Source organism: Anguilla rostrata, chromosome 9 (genome assembly GCF_018555375.3).
Source record: "Anguilla rostrata isolate EN2019 chromosome 9, ASM1855537v3, whole genome shotgun sequence".
NCBI lineage: Eukaryota > Metazoa > Chordata > Actinopteri > Anguilliformes > Anguillidae > Anguilla > Anguilla rostrata.
The window spans coordinates 20,780,669-20,797,746 of record NC_057941.1 but is presented as its reverse complement, the minus strand read 5'-3'; the positions used below and the strand labels follow the sequence as shown (position 1 = coordinate 20,797,746).

Sequence of the window (17,078 nt, the reverse complement as noted above, 5' to 3'; positions counted from 1 at the left end):
CTCCTTTCTCTCCTCTTCCTTTCTCTCGATTCTTCTTTCTTCCTTCTTTGTGAGAAGCCATCGCGTAACCGTTACTTTGAAACCGTCACCCATGCATTAAAGACACACGCCTGTCACTCACACCCGCTTCAATGCCTCCCCCCCCAACCCTGTCAAACGCCCCTTCCCAATCAATGGCTGTCTTTCATTGGTGAAGTGGGGGGAAAAGAAAAAGAAGTGCTCATTGAAAGCTACATGCGCAGGCAGAACTCTGGAAATGTTTGACTGTTGCTAGCTTGTGTACTGTGCTGAACTGGACTTCCTGATACACGGCGTTACATTAAAGCAGAGGACCCACTGTTCCTGTATTCCTGCTTTTTTTAGTTGTTTTGTTTTCTCTGCTCTGTGCAGAGGCTGGTCCTGATTGATTTGGGAGGGATGGCTGGCTCTTTGCCTCTCTCTCTCGCTCCCTCTCTCCCCCGCTCGCGTTTATGAGCATGTGGCCCTGGGTTCTCATGGATTTTTAAATTAGCGGCAGCTTTGCTGGAAAGATGCGCTATTGACCGATGAAATAGAAGCTGAGCTCTAAACACTCGCTTTCCCCCCCTGAGTTTTCAGGAGCTGGGTAATTGAAAAAGTGCGAATTTGCATGCATGCGTGCGTGTGCGCGTGCGTGCGTGAGCTGGTGTGTTCATGGTGTGAAAATGGAACCAAAGAAAACGGCTGGCATAGCTCAGTTCACCGAGAGCTGTGCTTGATTGTAATTAAATTATTATGTGTTGGGGAGATGAATCTTGTTTCCCAGACTCTGTTATAAAAGGCCTGTTTGCCTGTGCACTCCGAGTAACCACCGTAATTGGTGTTGTATTGGTGCTGCCCTCTTGTGGACAGAGATCTAACTGATTAGTTTTGCTCACTTGATGTGTACTATCCACATTAGTTATAGGAGAGGACTTTGTGTTGTGTATAGTGTCAGGAGAACATGATACTTAACACATTTGTGTTTTATGATGTGTAAGGTAGTCAAATTGAACAAAATCTATTTTTATTCCAGGCCTGTCATAAGTGTAATTTCTTTTTTGATGATGAATTGCTCCTTTGGAATTTATTTTCTCATTGAGGCCTTTTTTGAAGGACCATTGAAGCAGTCTCCTGTTGGAGGCTCCCACATCAACGCTCGCGTTGGAGCTGTGAGTGAAGTGGAATGTGCCATTTTGCAGTGCAGACAAAACACTTGTGCTGTGTCAGCTGACACTGAGTGATTTCAGAAGCATGCATAACCTTCCCTCCAAATGTTGAAAAGGCGGTTGCCACTCAGGTTGTATTGTGTGCTCTCTCTCACCAGTTCAGATGTGACCATCTGCTTGTATATTAATGTTGGTTACTCTCTGATTCGGAAATTAGTGCGAGCGTATATGTGTGTGTTACATGTGTAATCGTACTGTACGTGCTCTCATAGGTTCAGTGTGTGTGTGTGTGTGTGTATGTATTCATACTGTATGTGTTCTCTCTCTCAGGTTCAGACATGGCTGTGAGTGTGTGAGTGTGTATGTATGTATGTGAGTATTCATATGGTACATGTTGTCTCTCTCAGGTTCAGACATGGCTGTGAGTGTGTGTGTGAGTGTGTATGTATGTATGTGTGTATTCATGCTGTACATGTTCTCTCTCACAGGTTCAGACATGGCTATCTTCTGTGTCGTGTGTGTATTCGCAGGCAGTCTCTCTCTGCGTCAGACATGGCTGTGACGCGGGTGCAGTGTCGTCATGTATGTATGTGAGTATTCATACGGTACATGTTCTCTCTCACAGGTTCAGACATGGCTGTGAGTGTGTGTGTGAGTGTGTGTGTACGTATGTGTGTATTCATGCTGTGCATGTTCTCTCTCTCAGGTTCAGACATGGCTATCTTCTGCCTGCTGTGTGGTAAGCGCTTCCAGACGCAGACGGCTCTGCAGCAGCACATGGAGGTCCACGCCGGCGTGCGCAGCTACATCTGCAGCGAGTGCAACCGCACCTTCCCCAGCCACACCGCCCTCAAGCGCCACCTCCGCTCCCACACGGGTGAGTAAAGACCCGCCTCTTTTCAACAGGCCCCGCCCTCTCCCATCTCAGCTCCCACACAGGTGAGTACAGACCCAGCCCCTTTTCAGCAACCTCAGCTCCCAAAAAACCTTTTGTTTACTACCCAGCGCAAAGCTGAGACTAACTAAACCGTTGGGGTGTACACCTTCAGAAAAAAGCTAAATGAATCAGAACTGGATTGACTTGAAAAAAATACTGTCTGAGATCCCAATATTTTAAGCTTTTACAAAGCTACCCACCCCCCATCAAATCTGCTGGTTCTGGAAAACATTGTCTTCTGGCTTTTATTTTGGATACACATTGGCTGGAATTCAAAGATAGGGGAGGGGTCAAGTCAGCAATTAATTGCAGTGATCCCTCCTCATCTCTCTCATTGATACTTTGAGGGGGGGGGAATTTGCGGTCTGGATGGTGGGACACAATCGGGCCTTTCTGGCTTTGGCAGAGGTCCAGGGTTGGAAACCGTTAGGGGACGGGGTCAGGCCCCGCTGTTTTCCTGAGGAAATAATCCCAGCGCACTCTCTCTCTCTCTCCCCCCTGGCACCGCGCCAGACCGCGTGGCTCCTCTCGCTGCCCGCTCAGCCTCTCTATGGTCCGCGCGTCCACAGGAAACCGGCAGGCGCGCCCTGGAAACGCGCCGGGTCGCTGTGCACCTGTGCCGAGTGCAGGGAGCTCCCCCTCCAGCAGGGGGCGCAGACTAGCCTGACTGATTGAAGGGCTGAAATATAGGGACTACATCGCGCATTAATCACTGCTGTCCTGGAGCTTTGGTGGTAGGGGCGCGCTAATGGAAGGTGTTGGCATCTGATATCTTGTTGGGAGAATGTTTAACCCAATCACTGAGGCCAGGAGCAGGAGATGACCACACAGCCGTCTCATTGGACAAATGTGCGAGATGTGGGCGGAGTTAGCGTAGTAGCATTGCAGAAGTCATCTTAGTCACATTTACTACGTGTATTGTACAGATGAGGGACAAGTTGTTGTCCAGGAAAGAACACAGCTGGGATGCGCATGGAAATGCTGAACACCGCCAGGGTGCATAATAGGACACCTGGGGAAGGAGAGTTTTCATTGATAGGATACTCCTGTAGCGAGTATCCTGTAGTGATTCCTCTGATTCCTCAGGTAGCTGAAGCGTCGCCGCGTTCGCTGCGGAGGCAGGCAGACCCCAGGCGTCGCGACTGAAAGCGGCATTAAAAGATGCTTTTTTTAAAAAAGAAGACAAAATGGTTGATAATTATCTGCTAACTGCTTACGCTGTGAATTCCACCTTGACAGCTCTGGCAGGCGGCCTGAGGCGCTCCCGCAATGTTACTGAGATGAAACGCGCTAGCTAATTTGTTTACGGGAAGCAAGCGGCAGGTACGGGGAGCGGGCGAGCCAGGAGGAGATTCCCTCGTCATTTTTGTTCTCAGATGCAATTTAAGTTTAAAACAAAAATGAGGAAAGTGCGAATCGCCTTTTGCGAATAGACATTTGCTCTTTTTGTTCTGTGCAGTGCTGAAATAGCTGTACCCCCCCCTCCCCATCGAGTGTTTGGTTCCCCCAGTATAACTGTAGTACCTCGATTTCACCTCTAGATGGCGCAAAAGGCGGGGCCCCTCCCGTTTTGTGCGGCACTTGTTCCCGCTCTCATATTCATCGTCTGTGACCTTAAATAACTGTCAGGCCCGCAGAGCCGGTTGAGATCCAGACTCCAAAATAAATATTTGAAAGGGAGGAGGGGGAGGGGGGGGGGGAGACGTGACGAGCGGTCTCTCTGCAGCCCAGACAGCCACCATTACCGCGCGTGTGGCGGGGAGGTGCAGCGGGGACGGGGCGAGCCTCGCGCCTCGTCACGCCTGTGAGCGGGACATCAGAGAGGACGCCCGGGCCGCCCGCGTAAAAAACGCCGGCGGGCGCTGACTGGTCAGATGGGGCGTCGCGCTTCTTCGAACCCCGGCCCTACGGCAGGCGTGCGTCACATCGCAATGAGCTGAGCGAGCGGCGGCGGGAGGGGGGGGGGCTTTTGTCAAGGGATTTTAAAAAACGGCGACTATCCGAAAATAAGCTCAGTTTGCGTCAGAGTCATTCGGCGCCGTTTTATTATTTTTTTCCTTTTTTCCGTTTAACACCACTTTCACTGTTTTTTTATTTATTTATTTTTTAAATATTTATTTACCAGTCTCAGGACAGATCGGCGTTTTTTCTCCCCTGATCCGTGCCACGCCAGCCCCCCTATTTCTCGTCCCGCCGTAAACGGATCTCTGATACCGGAACGCGTTCGCGCCGTCCGCGCTGTGCTCTGGGGTGGCGGCGGAGGTCTCCGCTTGTTGCTGCTGAAGGGAGATTAAGAACAAAAACGCTCCCTTCTCCCAGGCAAAATGACAGCGCCGAACTGGGCCACCAGATAATATTACTCGCCCATAATCTGATCTCTCTGCTCGCTTATGTGGCACAGCTCTTAGCCACAATCGCTCCGCAGTACCATTTCTTCAGCGCCTGAATATGACCCATTTAAATGGCATGGACTCCATATATTTTAAATCCCTAGATTTATGTGGAGACTTGATAGATATCTCCTTTTATAAAATGGGGGGGTGGGGGGGTGGCTTTGTGAGGAGAAGACGCCTAATGCCGGCGTGTTTACGAATGAGGCTCCCTCTCTTTGCTCTGGAAAGTCGTTTTACTGATATGTGCCAGCGCTGGTATCAGACAAAACTGCCTGAGCCCTGTGCACAGACGCAACGTGCCTGTTTAGACAAAACAAAATAAGAGAGAGCAGTGATTCATCTTCTGCAGCACTGTCTGGCACAATAACACACACACACACACATGCAGGCTTGCTCACACACACTTGCTCACTTGCGTATGCGCATGTACACACACTCGCACATACAGAGATACGCACAAGAACACACACACGTACGCACACACACATGCACATGTAGAACACACACACAAAGCACTACACGCACACACAGACACGCAACACACACACACAAGCACACACATGACACACAGAACACAACAACACACACACAACACGGACAACACACGCACACACACAACACCGACCCGCAGAACACGGCCCGCGCACGCACACGGACAGAGGAGCAGGGAAGAGAGCGCTGGCATACATTATGGGCTGATAATCAGCGCAGCCAGCCAGCCGCTCCCCTCCGCTCCCCTCCCCTCCCCGCTCCCCCCGCTCCCCGCTCCGCAGAGGCGGCCCGGCCTCCTTAATATTCCGCTGTTGTCCCCCGCCTGCGTTTCACTCGCAGCCCATTTTCCGTCTGCGAGGGCTGTTTTGTGTTCGCAGCTGTGTTTGATAGCGCAGGCCAGCCCTGGGCCCTGGCATTGATGGATCCCTGATTTGCGCTGCTTATCGCATAATGAACCCCCGCCCCCCCCCGCCCCCTTCCCCGCGTGCTGGAGGCGTCCCTCAACCCCACCCGCCGACGGGCACGTGGCCGAGCCGGGGGCCGGTGCAGCGGGCACGCCCTGCCTGCCGGCCCTGGGCATGGTGGTGGGGTGGGGGGGGGAGGGGGTGTTTGGGGTTTGGGGCTGGGGGAGAGGCGACGCAGGTGGAAGTCCCCTGACGCTCTTACAGCCCCCCACGCAAAATGTCACTGCATCTCGCTGCGCCCTGCCACCATTAACACCACCCAGCTGAGGCTGTTTTTCCTCTTAGGAGAGAGAGGGGGAGCGGGAGAGGTGCTCGCTGTCTGAATGGTGTCACTGCTCTGATTTATGATACTGTATCTTTATTGCATTAGGGTATAATGTATTCCCAGTAAGATTATGCTTCCCCTCTCCTTTGCATATCAGTGTGAAATTTAATTACAGGGTACTCTTTACATTTGTAAAAGTCAAACTTTGCATTTGAATAAAGAAAGGGAAGGTGTTGTGCGCAGTTAATGTTAATATGACTTTTTTTTTTTTTTTTTACGGTGCTCTAATAAATTCTCTCCTTCCGTGATGCTGTAAACTACAGAGAATGTCAGAATGTCAAATCTCACGGTCGGCTAAGCGATAGAAATTGTCTGACATGACAAACACCGCCGACCAGAATTTATGTGCGAATTCTCGCCGACATATCATACTCCTTACGCTCCGACATAAACGCGCTTGTTTGTTTTTTTGGCGCTTTAAAAGAGCTCGTTATTGCAGCGCTTGGCGAGCCCTAATTGAAGTCAGGTGAACGTGGCGGGATTGTTATTCCCGCCGCGTGCGGGCGGCTGGGCCCGCTCGGTGATGGATTGTGATCCCCGCGGTGGTTGAAATGGTGGAGGGAGCACAGTGTCTTACAGCAGGAGCCCCTGATAACTTCATGCAGACAAATATGGACTGTCACTTTCATTGATTCGCCCGCCCGAACCACACACACACACACACACACGCGCGCGCACACACACGTCTACTCTGGTTCCCCCCCCCGTTTTCCTCACTTTCCTTTCTGTCCTTTCCGCCAGTGCAGGTGTAATGGTGGTCACGGCTGGAACGCAGACAGACGCTCGCTCGCGCGCGCGGACGTGAATAGCATTTAGGCGCTCCCGAGCGCGCGCCTGAGGAAATTGACACTGTCTCCTTTTTTTTACGCGGCGAGCGGGGGAGCTTGAGCATGACAGTACATAACGAGAAACGCAATTTATTCCCCGGCACGGACGGCGCTTTGGACAGCCAGATAATGAAACGCGTAGGTCATTGCTGATGACTTAAACCTTCGGCGGCGGAGCGAAATGCATTAAATATCGAGAAACGTTTCACGCCTGGCAGCGTCCCGCGTCCGTACAGGGAGTAAATGATATACGGCCGTCTGCTACTCACACACAGGAAAGCAATTAGTGCCAGGCAGGAGAGAGAGAGAGAGAGAGAGAGAGAGCCTCAACGTATCATCCTATCGCTGATTATTGACATCTGAATATCCATTAGAGGTGTGCCCTGTCTGAGGGTACAGTGCTCTTGACCTCCGAGAGAGAAAGAAACCGATGCATAATTATGGTCTAAAGACGTATTGTTGCCCCCTTGTCAGTTATCTGTTAGCCGCGCTGTTGCTGTGGGGGTTGGCAGAGCGGCGTGAAAGCTATCCGTATCGGCTGTCGGGCGCGATCGCTGCACCACACCGTAAATCGCCGCTTTTTTGTCGCCTCGCAGAGAAAAGAGAGGAGAGGCATTTGTGGCATTTTTAGGTTAGAGTATTTATCTATCTCTCCCTCTCTCCTCCATTCTCTCTCTCACCCTCTCTCTCTCTCTGTTTACTTGCTTGTTTTTACGATCGTGCGAACTATCTGGACGGTTTTCTTTTCTGAGCGATTAAGCAGGGCTGCGGGCTGTTACCTGGGGTATGAAAGACCTGTGGAGGTTACCAGCTGCTTCCCCTGCACGTCGTCTTTGAAAAGAAAGCACTTGTCACAAACGTGTTTCCACACGAGTTTTTCTCATTAGATTATACATTATTGTGCAATTGTACCTATGCTTGTTACGCCTTTGATGTTTGTGTGACAATGTGCAATTGTAAACAAGACTTAAAGAAGGAACGCTTTTTTTGGAGGAAAAATCACGGAAGGAGTTTTTCACATAACAGCTAAATTATTTTTTACCAAACTTACAATGACCAGACAAATAAGAATGTCTTATTGTGTGTACATACTCCATATGATAAAACTATTTCATACAACACTGAAGTGATATGCAAATATTATGGAAATTGTCACTAGCTGATGGCATTAAATATCATATCCATATAGCCTATACACATTTGACAAGTCACTGAACAATGTTGGAGATGCCGTCATTCGGTGTAGTCTGCCATCATAACCCTTCCATATTATACCTAATGTCATTCACTTTTTTCAGACCCATGTCAGGGTTTTTGGTGTTCTGTCATTCAGTGATGTCACGACCGGGTCATGTGCTCGCAGGTGACCACCCGTTCGAGTGCGAGTTCTGCGGGAGCTGTTTCCGCGACGAGAGCACGCTGAAGGGCCACAAGCGCATCCACACCGGGGAGAAGCCCTACGAGTGCAACGGCTGCGGCAAGAAGTTCAGCCTCAAGCACCAGCTGGAGACGCACTACCGCGTGCACACAGGTCAGTGCAGCTTCCCCCCGACACCAGGCAGGGTACAGCATAGCACTGACATTACACCAGGCAGGGTACAGCATAGCACCGACATTACACTCGGTAGAGTTCAGTATAGCACTGACGTTACACTCGGTAGAGTTCAGTATAGCACTGACGTTACACTCGACAGAGTTCAGTATAACACTGACGTTACACTCGGTAGAGTTCAGTATGACACTGACGTTACACTCGGTAGAGTTCAGTATAACACTGACATTACACTCGGTAGAGTTCAGTATGACACTGACATTACACCAGGCAGCGTACAGTATAGCACTGACATTACACCAGGCAGCGTACAGTATAGCACTGACATTACACCAGGCAGCGTACAGTATAGCACTGACATTACACCAGGCAGCGTACAGTATAGCACTGACGTTACACTCGGTAGAGTTCAGTATAGCACTGACGTTACGCTCGACAGAGTTCAGTATAACACTGATGTTACACTCGACAGAGTTCAGTATGACACTGACGTTACACTCGGTAGAGTTCAGTATGACACTGATGTTACACTCGGTAGAGTTCAGTATGACACTGACGTTACACTCGGTAGAGTTCAGTATGACACTGACGTTACACTCGGTAGAGTTCAGTATGACACTGACGTTACACTCGGTAGAGTTCAGTATAGCACTGACGTTACACTCGACAGAGTTCAGTATAACACTGACGTTACACTGGCAAGAGTACAATATAACACTGACATTACGCTCGACAGAGTTCAGTATAACACTGACGTTACACTCGGTAGAGTTCAGTATAGCACTGACGTTACGCTCGACAGAGTTCAGTATAACACTGACGTTACACTCGGTAGAGTTCAGTATAGCACTGACGATACACTGGCAAGAGTACAATATTACACTGGCAAAGTGCTGGAGTAAGTGTGAGTGGAGTGAAATACTGCAATGAAAAATGCAATGGTACAGGAGGAAGAGGACAGTATTATGCTTGAGAGCACAGTGATACACTGGGTAGAATATTACACTGGGATTACACCAATGGCAGAGCATGACATTTTGTCATGAGGCAGAGAAGGGGGGCTAGATGGGTAAGGAGAAGGGTGATGTGGGGGTGGGAGGGGCGGTGAACTGCACTGTCCAGGCCATTCAGGGTGAAGTGTAGCGAGGGTAGATCCCCCCCCCCCTCGCCCCCCCCCGGTCCCTCCCCCATTCAGCAAGACAGCTGTTAAGTTGCGCTATCGAGGAAAGCCGTCGGATGATTGGCTCCTCATTGTCAGGATGGCGGGGGGAGGGGAGGGGGGCTTTTCCGGCGAGCCGAGCGCCAGCTCAGATAACGAGAGCGCTGAATAGCCCGCGGTCAAAGGCCGGCGCCCGCGGAAGGGAACCCGGGGCGGGTGACTCATCGGCATCGGCAGGCCGCTGTCCATGCCCGATCGATGATTGGGCCGCACGTGCAATTCATTCAGGGCCCCCCCCCCTTACGACCCCCCCCCCCCCTCCCGTTTACAGTGAGGTGACCGGAGCTGCCCCGCACGCGCTCAGTCGGGGCCCCTTTCGCGTAGAAAGTCGAACCGCTTTCCGCCGTGGTCACCCTGGAGACGGAAGCCCGGCTCGGTCTCAGATCAGTTCGCGGCACATTAATGCAGCGAGACGCACCCCGACGAGCGGCGAGCGTCCCCCGCTCATGGTCTGTTTTTCTTTTGGCCGGGGGGCCGGAGGGCCGGCTGTACACAGTGAACCCGGATACTCCTGTTATTTTCCTGTCCTTTTGAAAAGGTCAGCAGTTCAGTGTCTTGGTTTCCAGAAGTCTCATTTTAAGGTGCCAGGCGGCCCGTTTCTGGCTTGGTAATTAGATGAAAGCTGTGCTTTTTTACATTAGTGAGAGCTTCTGCTCATGTAACAGTACAAATGTTCAGAGAAGCTTGATTAGGCTTACATTACGCCAAGCTGCTTGGGATTTCCAAATCACATTTTTAACATTGATAAATTGCTATAAAACATTTCTTTTGTATTTTTATATCACAGGAATAGCTCTTATGTGTTCATTTTAAAAGGAGAGTGTACGGTCTGCCCTCCCGATGTGTTTTTCCTCTTTATTCAGGCGGGGGGAAGTGGAGAGGGGTACAGACAGAGATGTGATCACAGTACAGAGTGGCATGGCAGGGGACTGACACAGTCTGCCCTTAATATGTCCCCTTCTAATGATTTTCAAACAGTTCATTCCAAAACCTGTTACCTATGCGGCCTTCGCTAAAGTGGCGATTATTGTAAAAATACACACGGCCAAATCACATTCAGGATGAGGAAAGTCCTGCCTGATATACTTTTTTCGTAGTTTTCGAGGGCGGTTTGAGGGCAGGTTTGATGAGCGTGTGGCTGTGTGTCGCGCAGGAGAGAAGCCCTTCGAGTGCAAGCTGTGCCACCAGCGGTCGCGGGACTACTCGGCCATGATCAAGCACCTGCGCACCCACAACGGGGCCTCGCCCTACCAGTGCACCATCTGCCTGGAGTACTGCCCCAGCCTGTCGGCCATGCAGAAGCACATGAAGGGCCACAAGCCCGAGGACATCCCGCCCGACTGGAGGATAGAGAAGACCTACCTGTACCTGTGCTACGTCTGAGCGGGGGGCGGGGGGCGGGGCGGGGCGGGCGGGGCGCCGTGGGAAAGCGGGGACACGGAAGGGCACGAACCAGGAGGGAAAAAAAAAACGGGAATCCGCGAGAAAAGAGAAACAGAGAAACGGTACCAGGAAGAACAGCCCCTTCAGATACAGGAAAGGAGGAAGAGAGGAGGTGTGGTTGCTGAAGGGCTGGGCAAGGCAAAGAGAGGGAGGGAGGGAGGATGAGTAGAGAAGGCAGTGGGAGAGGAGGTGCTTTTGGGGGGGGGGGGGACCCTGTAATGTTTTATACTCTATGGGGTATGTCTGCATTAGACTGGAATCAGACCTGAATCCCTCCCTCACCACCACAGTCCTTTGAAGAGGTGTTGTTGTCGAATCCCTCGTTCTGTGCAGTGGTGAAACCGAGGGGCCGGGGGGCGCTATGGGGGCCGATTCTAATCTTCCAAGTGTTAGATTCTGGGAGACCAGAGACCGCCTCTTCCTGATTGGTGATTTCCTCCCCCTCTCCCCCTTTCTCCGTGGTACCTTCTAGAAACCCATCAAAGGCTCCATTTTCCCTGAACACACGCCCCCTCTCGCAGATTAAATGTTAAACGTACACTCCCCCCTCAGGTGCAGCCTGACGAGGGTGCACAGAGCACTTAGAGCCGTTGCAAATGGCCTGGGCCAAGATGTTCTCACAGAAACAAAAGAAAAAGAAAAAAAAGCATCCTTCATTTGGCTTGGCTCTACGTAGCCAGGCGCGCCACTGAGTACGTTTTGGAATAGGGGCAAGACCGGATATCTTCAGTGGCGATTTCTAGTGGCCAACCATGTGAGCGCATGGGGGTCGAAGGTCGGATGCCTGTTAATTGACAAAAAAGAAAACTGACTAAAGAAGATAAAGTTTAGTGTTCAGGAAGGAGACCCTAAGAACCCTGAGTGAAATAAAGGATAGCTCTGTTTTGATATTAATCATATTCCTGCCTAACAAGTGAACAGGGATATGGAGATATCGCTCTCTCTTTATATGTGCGTGTGTGTGTCTATACATATATATATATACACGCACACGCACACACGCATACATACGTACATGCTCACTTACAGAATGATCTATTAACTATATCTTCAAATCTCACAACTTCCACATACTGTACACCTTACCACGGAGGACATGTTTTTTTTGACACTTGACAAGGGCTTATCTGGAAAACGGAGTCGCCCCTAGGGGGGGGAATTGTGATTTCAGACAAGGAGTCCACACTGCAGTATGTCATTTCTTTCTTTCCATCTTTTCTGGTGTATCATAGTAAAGTATATTATCATGGATCATTGCACAGTATACACATATAACGTTGACAGTCTCTGTTTGGTGTTTCTGTCTGAAGCTGTCGGGTAGCTCACCGCTACCTTCTTTTTAAAGAGGACGTCTCGTACGTAGATTTTGAAGTTTCCGGTTTTTGCATTTTTCCCCATATTGCGCGTAGTCTGCTATTCATTTGAATTTCCGTCATTGCTTACTGGGGTTTAATCTATATCAGTGATAGTGATATACATGAATTATGCCAATAAGTCAGAGACCAAAATGGCTACAATTGCCATATCATGTTTGCTCTGAAACATTGTGACACTTGACAATGTGTAAGAAGTATTTGTAACCACATATCTACATGGTAAGTGTTTCAGACGTGTTTGATTGACAGCGCAAGGTATTTGTCTGCCCAGCCCCTCCCCCGCCTGGTGGTCAGAGACGCATGAAGAAGCAAACTCTTCATAATTTCGTTTTCTTCCGTTGCTTTGTGTGCATTTCTTATTTTAAGACACGTTGTACTTGAATTACCTCTTTTTTGTGACCTCATGGGCTTATTTTTATTTTCCTTTATTGTTAATCTTTTATTTCCTTTTTAATTTGCGCATTTGAAAGCTGTGTTTGCAAGAGGGTGAGGTGGAAAGTTGATATATACTGGGGAATTAAGGAGTTAAGTGCCACAGTGAGAATAGCATTCTTTTGTTTGTTTTTTTTTTTTTCATCATTGTATATTTTGTGCGTTATTCTTACCAAATTTGGTATTTTTTAATTAACCCTGCTTTTTAAAGAGCCAGGGTATTGGTCATTGTTGTAAAAGCTACCTCTAAGTTTTTTTTGTTTTTTTGGGTTTTTTTTTGTATGGAAAAGCACATTTTGTTTAATTTGTGTTTTGCATTGTGTCATTATGGCAACTTCATCTCATGCTTTATCTTTGTGTTGTTTTTTTCCTGCATTTTTTTTGTGTCTGTTAACGATGTTATAAAGGGTCAGGAAAGGTAGTGGTTGGTAAGGAAAAAAGGAAAATCGTTTTTTTTTCTTTCCGTGTATTGGCCCCTCCTTCCCTTTTAACTTAACGGTGGAAAAGATTTTGAAGCCTTAAAGCGCGGGACGGGGTTGACCTGGGAGGCATTTGGGACGGGGTTGACCTGGGAGGCATTTGTTGAAGTAAAAGTCTCGTACTTTGAAGAGAGTTGGGAAAAAAAAAATGTTAAACTTGAAAAATATGTGAATAGAGTTGTAGTTTTGTAATGTGAAAAAAAAGGTTTATTAATACTGAACCACCAAGAGCAGGTCATATATGCAGTGATGATGAGTGCGTTGGACAATTGGGACTGCAAGTGGTAATTAAAGAAAAACAAAAAGAATAAAAGAAAGATGCTGTTGGTCAATAGTGTTTTCTGGACATCAGCATATTCCCGGACAGGAGCCCACAGAGGCAGTTTGATATATAAAATTGTGATATTTTTGTATTAGGTGTCAGTCCCCTTCCATTTGTCGAGTTTTGAGCAGGGCAAAGTTTGTATCTTTTTTTTTTTTTTTTTTTTTTTTAAACTTGTTTGACTTTGTTTGCCCTGTGCCTCCTTTTGTAATGTTGGGACATAAATGTGTGTTAAGATGTAGTGCTAAGTGTTGCTTTTCTGGATGTCAATGCATTGTAGGCGAAGGACTAAATCTATCATGCCACAAAATCCATGTGTTAACGAAAATTCAGTTAGGAGAAGGGTGCCGCCAGCGATCAATTATATTTTTACAAACAACTTTTCAATCAAATGTATTGCAAACATCTTTTACTTGAAATGAATTATAAAAAAAAAGAAAACAAGGGATAATGAGAAACAGGCGCAGTGAGCGCTTGTCTCATCTCTTAACTTGGTATTCTGAACACTGAAAACACTGTGAATTGAGGGTTTCCCTCTGGAGATGTTAATCAAATGCAAATAACTAATTCTGGAAGACAGAAAAGTTTCTCTTTTTTTATTTACTAATATGAGTTGCAGATGAAAGCCAGAGGATTCTTTATTTTTTTAAATCAAATCACACTAAAGACAGACTATGAGAGGGATTCTGTCGGCAGGATTTATTTATTTTTTTTCCCGGAGTGTTCGTTCAGAAACGCTCGCTCGCTGCGCTTACTGCTTTTGTGTCATTGATTTTGCGTGCTTGTGCCGAGCAGTGTGTGTAAGTTGCGTGCGTACCCCTTTGTGCGTGTCGCTGTTTGTGCTTACGTGTGTGTGTGTGTGTGTGTGTGCGCGCGCGCGTGTTTGAGACAAATGCACTAATTAGATACAAAAGGAAATAGCGTTCTATGCCACTTTTCTCTGGACGCGCTACGGCTTACATTGGCATTGATATAGTTCTTCCCACAATGCTCCTCTGATGTATCTGTACTCTCTTTGTGCCTAAAATGAAAATGTTCTACAAAAAATGTCCATTTATATCTACTTAGTTTCTGTATTTTCAAAGAAAATAAATGGTTGTCACCAGACTGCCAGGGATGTCTTGATGGCCTGACGAGGTTTAGGCAACTTTTGTTTTTATTTTTTGTTTTGTTTTTTTTTTTGTTTTTTTAAATGAACTGATTTAAGGAAGCATTCCTACTGTATTTCGTTAAGAAAGGATGAGTATTTTATAATGATTGAGGGGAATGGAATAGTTTATTGGGTAAACCTTCCATTATGACTGTGATTTGCTTTCTCACGTAATGAGTTTCCCCAGGTCATCGCTGTGAAGGACAAAACCGGTTCTTTCAGGTGATCTCCCTGGTTAAATAAAACTTAAATTTGTAGTGACTAACAACCCAAAGAAAAGTCAAATGACATCTCTAAAATGTATGCTCTAGTATGCATAAATACCTTTTTTAAAAGTAGAGAGAAGAAAAAAGGTACATTAATTGTCCGACAATAGATACAGTTAACATTCCTGACCATGAAAGAGGTATGCATTTCTATCGATAAATGGGTTGTTTGAAACACTTTGTGCATTTGACAAAACACTGAGAAATTTTTGTTGATGTTACTGTCAGCATCAGGTTTGTTGACAAACAAAATGGAGAGGAAAAAAACCACTCATTTTCCGGAGAAATCCATATTTTTTCATATTTTTTTTGCAGGGTTTAGGGCGCGACATGCCGCTACTGGTTGGTACCCACACTTGTGTGTGCAAGTTGCTTGTGTCGTGACTGTGTGTTCAATGGAAAATGAAAAAAAATAAAAATAAGCGACAGCAGTGTGGTTTGTGTCGTCATGGCATCCCTGCAGCTGGACCACTGTGCTCCCATGTGGTGTTCTAGAACGAGTAGCCATTTCATGCAGTGTTGACATGCATGTGCCATCGAGGTCTATAACTAAACTGTTTTTTGAGTAACAAAGCACCAAGACATTCTGTCTTTTTTATATCAGCACTGAGGACCAATTGCCCTGTCGGACCAAGTATAACAAGCTTTTTATTGTAACAAAGCTTTTCTCATTTTTGTCGTTTGATTTTTATTTTTTATTTTTTTTGGCTTGTCCGTGATTTTTTTTTTTTTTTTTCCTTGTTGTGACAGCACAAGTGCCAGTCCAGTTGCTCTGTATTAAGAATATAGTGTTTTATTATTATTTGAATTGTTATAGTTACGTCTACCTCAGCACCTGTTCTTAGCCTAATCTTAGAAGGTGCCCAATTATAATTTTTTTCTTCTTTTTTGTCATTTGTATAAACTTAATTTGCATTAGAGCTTTTTTTTATTTTTATTTTATTATTATTTTTTTTTTGCAAGGTCCTTTGTCTTTTCCGGCACAGAAGCGATGTGTGGGGTTTTGCAGCGCTGCTCTTACTGTACCAGGGCTGCAAATTCCAGCATCAGATTCTCGGTTTTGATTTAGAATTTTTTTTTTTCCCTTTTTCAGTGTAGGATCAGACACATCTCTTTGTAACATTTCAGTGTTCTCTGATGGAGTGTGAAAAAAAATAAATAAAAGAGATTTAATGCTGCAGGTTTTCTTCTCCATGTTGTCACTAAGTGAAGTTTGTGCCTTCAATAGCGGAAAAAATATTTTTTACATCCTACTAACAGTAGATTGTTTTGTAGTGAACATTTTTTTTTTTGTATTTTTATTTATAAGTCTCATAAGAAAATAACAATGTTCAGTTGTATACCTGAAATCTGCAGTTAGAAAAAAAATAAAAAATGAACTCCAGTTTGTCTGACTGTTCTCTAATGTGTTTTCCATTTTTATTGATGTGTATATTTTATGGTGTAGCCTGGCGAGACATTGGGGTTTCAAGCAGAAAGCGAACCTTTTCAGCATCGTAATATTTTATCAGCATCTTTTTTTAATCACCTCTACATCTAGTCTCTTAATCCTCTTTAATACCATCTTGGCTGAAGCTATCACCTTCAATTAAGTGAAAAAAGAAAGAAAGAAAAAACGCCTAATTGATCCTTGTGTAAAAAAACTGCCAGTATTTTGTGTGTGAGTGTGTGCACGGGTTTGCGTGTGTGTGTGTGTGTGTGTGTGTGTGTGTTGCGTGCGCGTGTATGTGCGCGTGTGTGTGTGTGCGCATATGTGTGTGCACACAAGCATGACGGGGGTGGACTTTTGCCCTGATGCTTTGAAGTAGTTGGTTCCTGTGGCGATTTGGCTTTGGAAATACAATTAACAGTTATGAAGTTGTTTAGAGGTAACGTGGTGACATGGCTAAATACGATACATGGTGCACCTCATTGTGTCACCAGTGGTTTTTTTTTAAACTTACACTATAATTAAGAATTGTAAAGTAAAAGTATTGATTTTCAGGCTTTGAAATAATTTGCCACTGCCCATCCACCCCCCTCAGACTTGCAGTACATGTTGATATCTTTCACCATGTTACAAAAACATTTCACAATTAATAATGCTTGTGCCCACAGCTCACGCCCTTCACAGAAACCAAGTGAATTTAAATGTTATATTATTTGATGCCATGAATACAGATGTACACACACAAACACACAAAAATGTGCTCTTGTCAGAGTGCATTTGAGTCTGACCCGCTGCTCTGACCTGGC

At 46.6% G+C, this 17,078-nt stretch overlaps 1 protein-coding gene across 2 annotated transcripts in view; it reads left to right on the top strand.

Annotated features, from left to right (window-relative positions):
- Positions 1-16,227, top strand: part of zbtb16a (zinc finger and BTB domain containing 16a) — a 134,171-nt gene extending 117,944 nt beyond the window's left edge. For both annotated transcript variants that reach the window (XM_064351023.1, XM_064351024.1), the window contains exons 5-7: positions 1,873-2,043; positions 7,968-8,135; positions 10,529-16,227. In XM_064351023.1, the coding sequence (XP_064207093.1) occupies positions 1,873-2,043; positions 7,968-8,135; positions 10,529-10,758 (569 nt within the window). In that variant the 3' untranslated portion in view covers positions 10,759-16,227. The remainder of the gene's footprint in view (positions 1-1,872; positions 2,044-7,967; positions 8,136-10,528) is intronic.
- Positions 16,228-17,078: the final 851 nt, after the last annotated feature.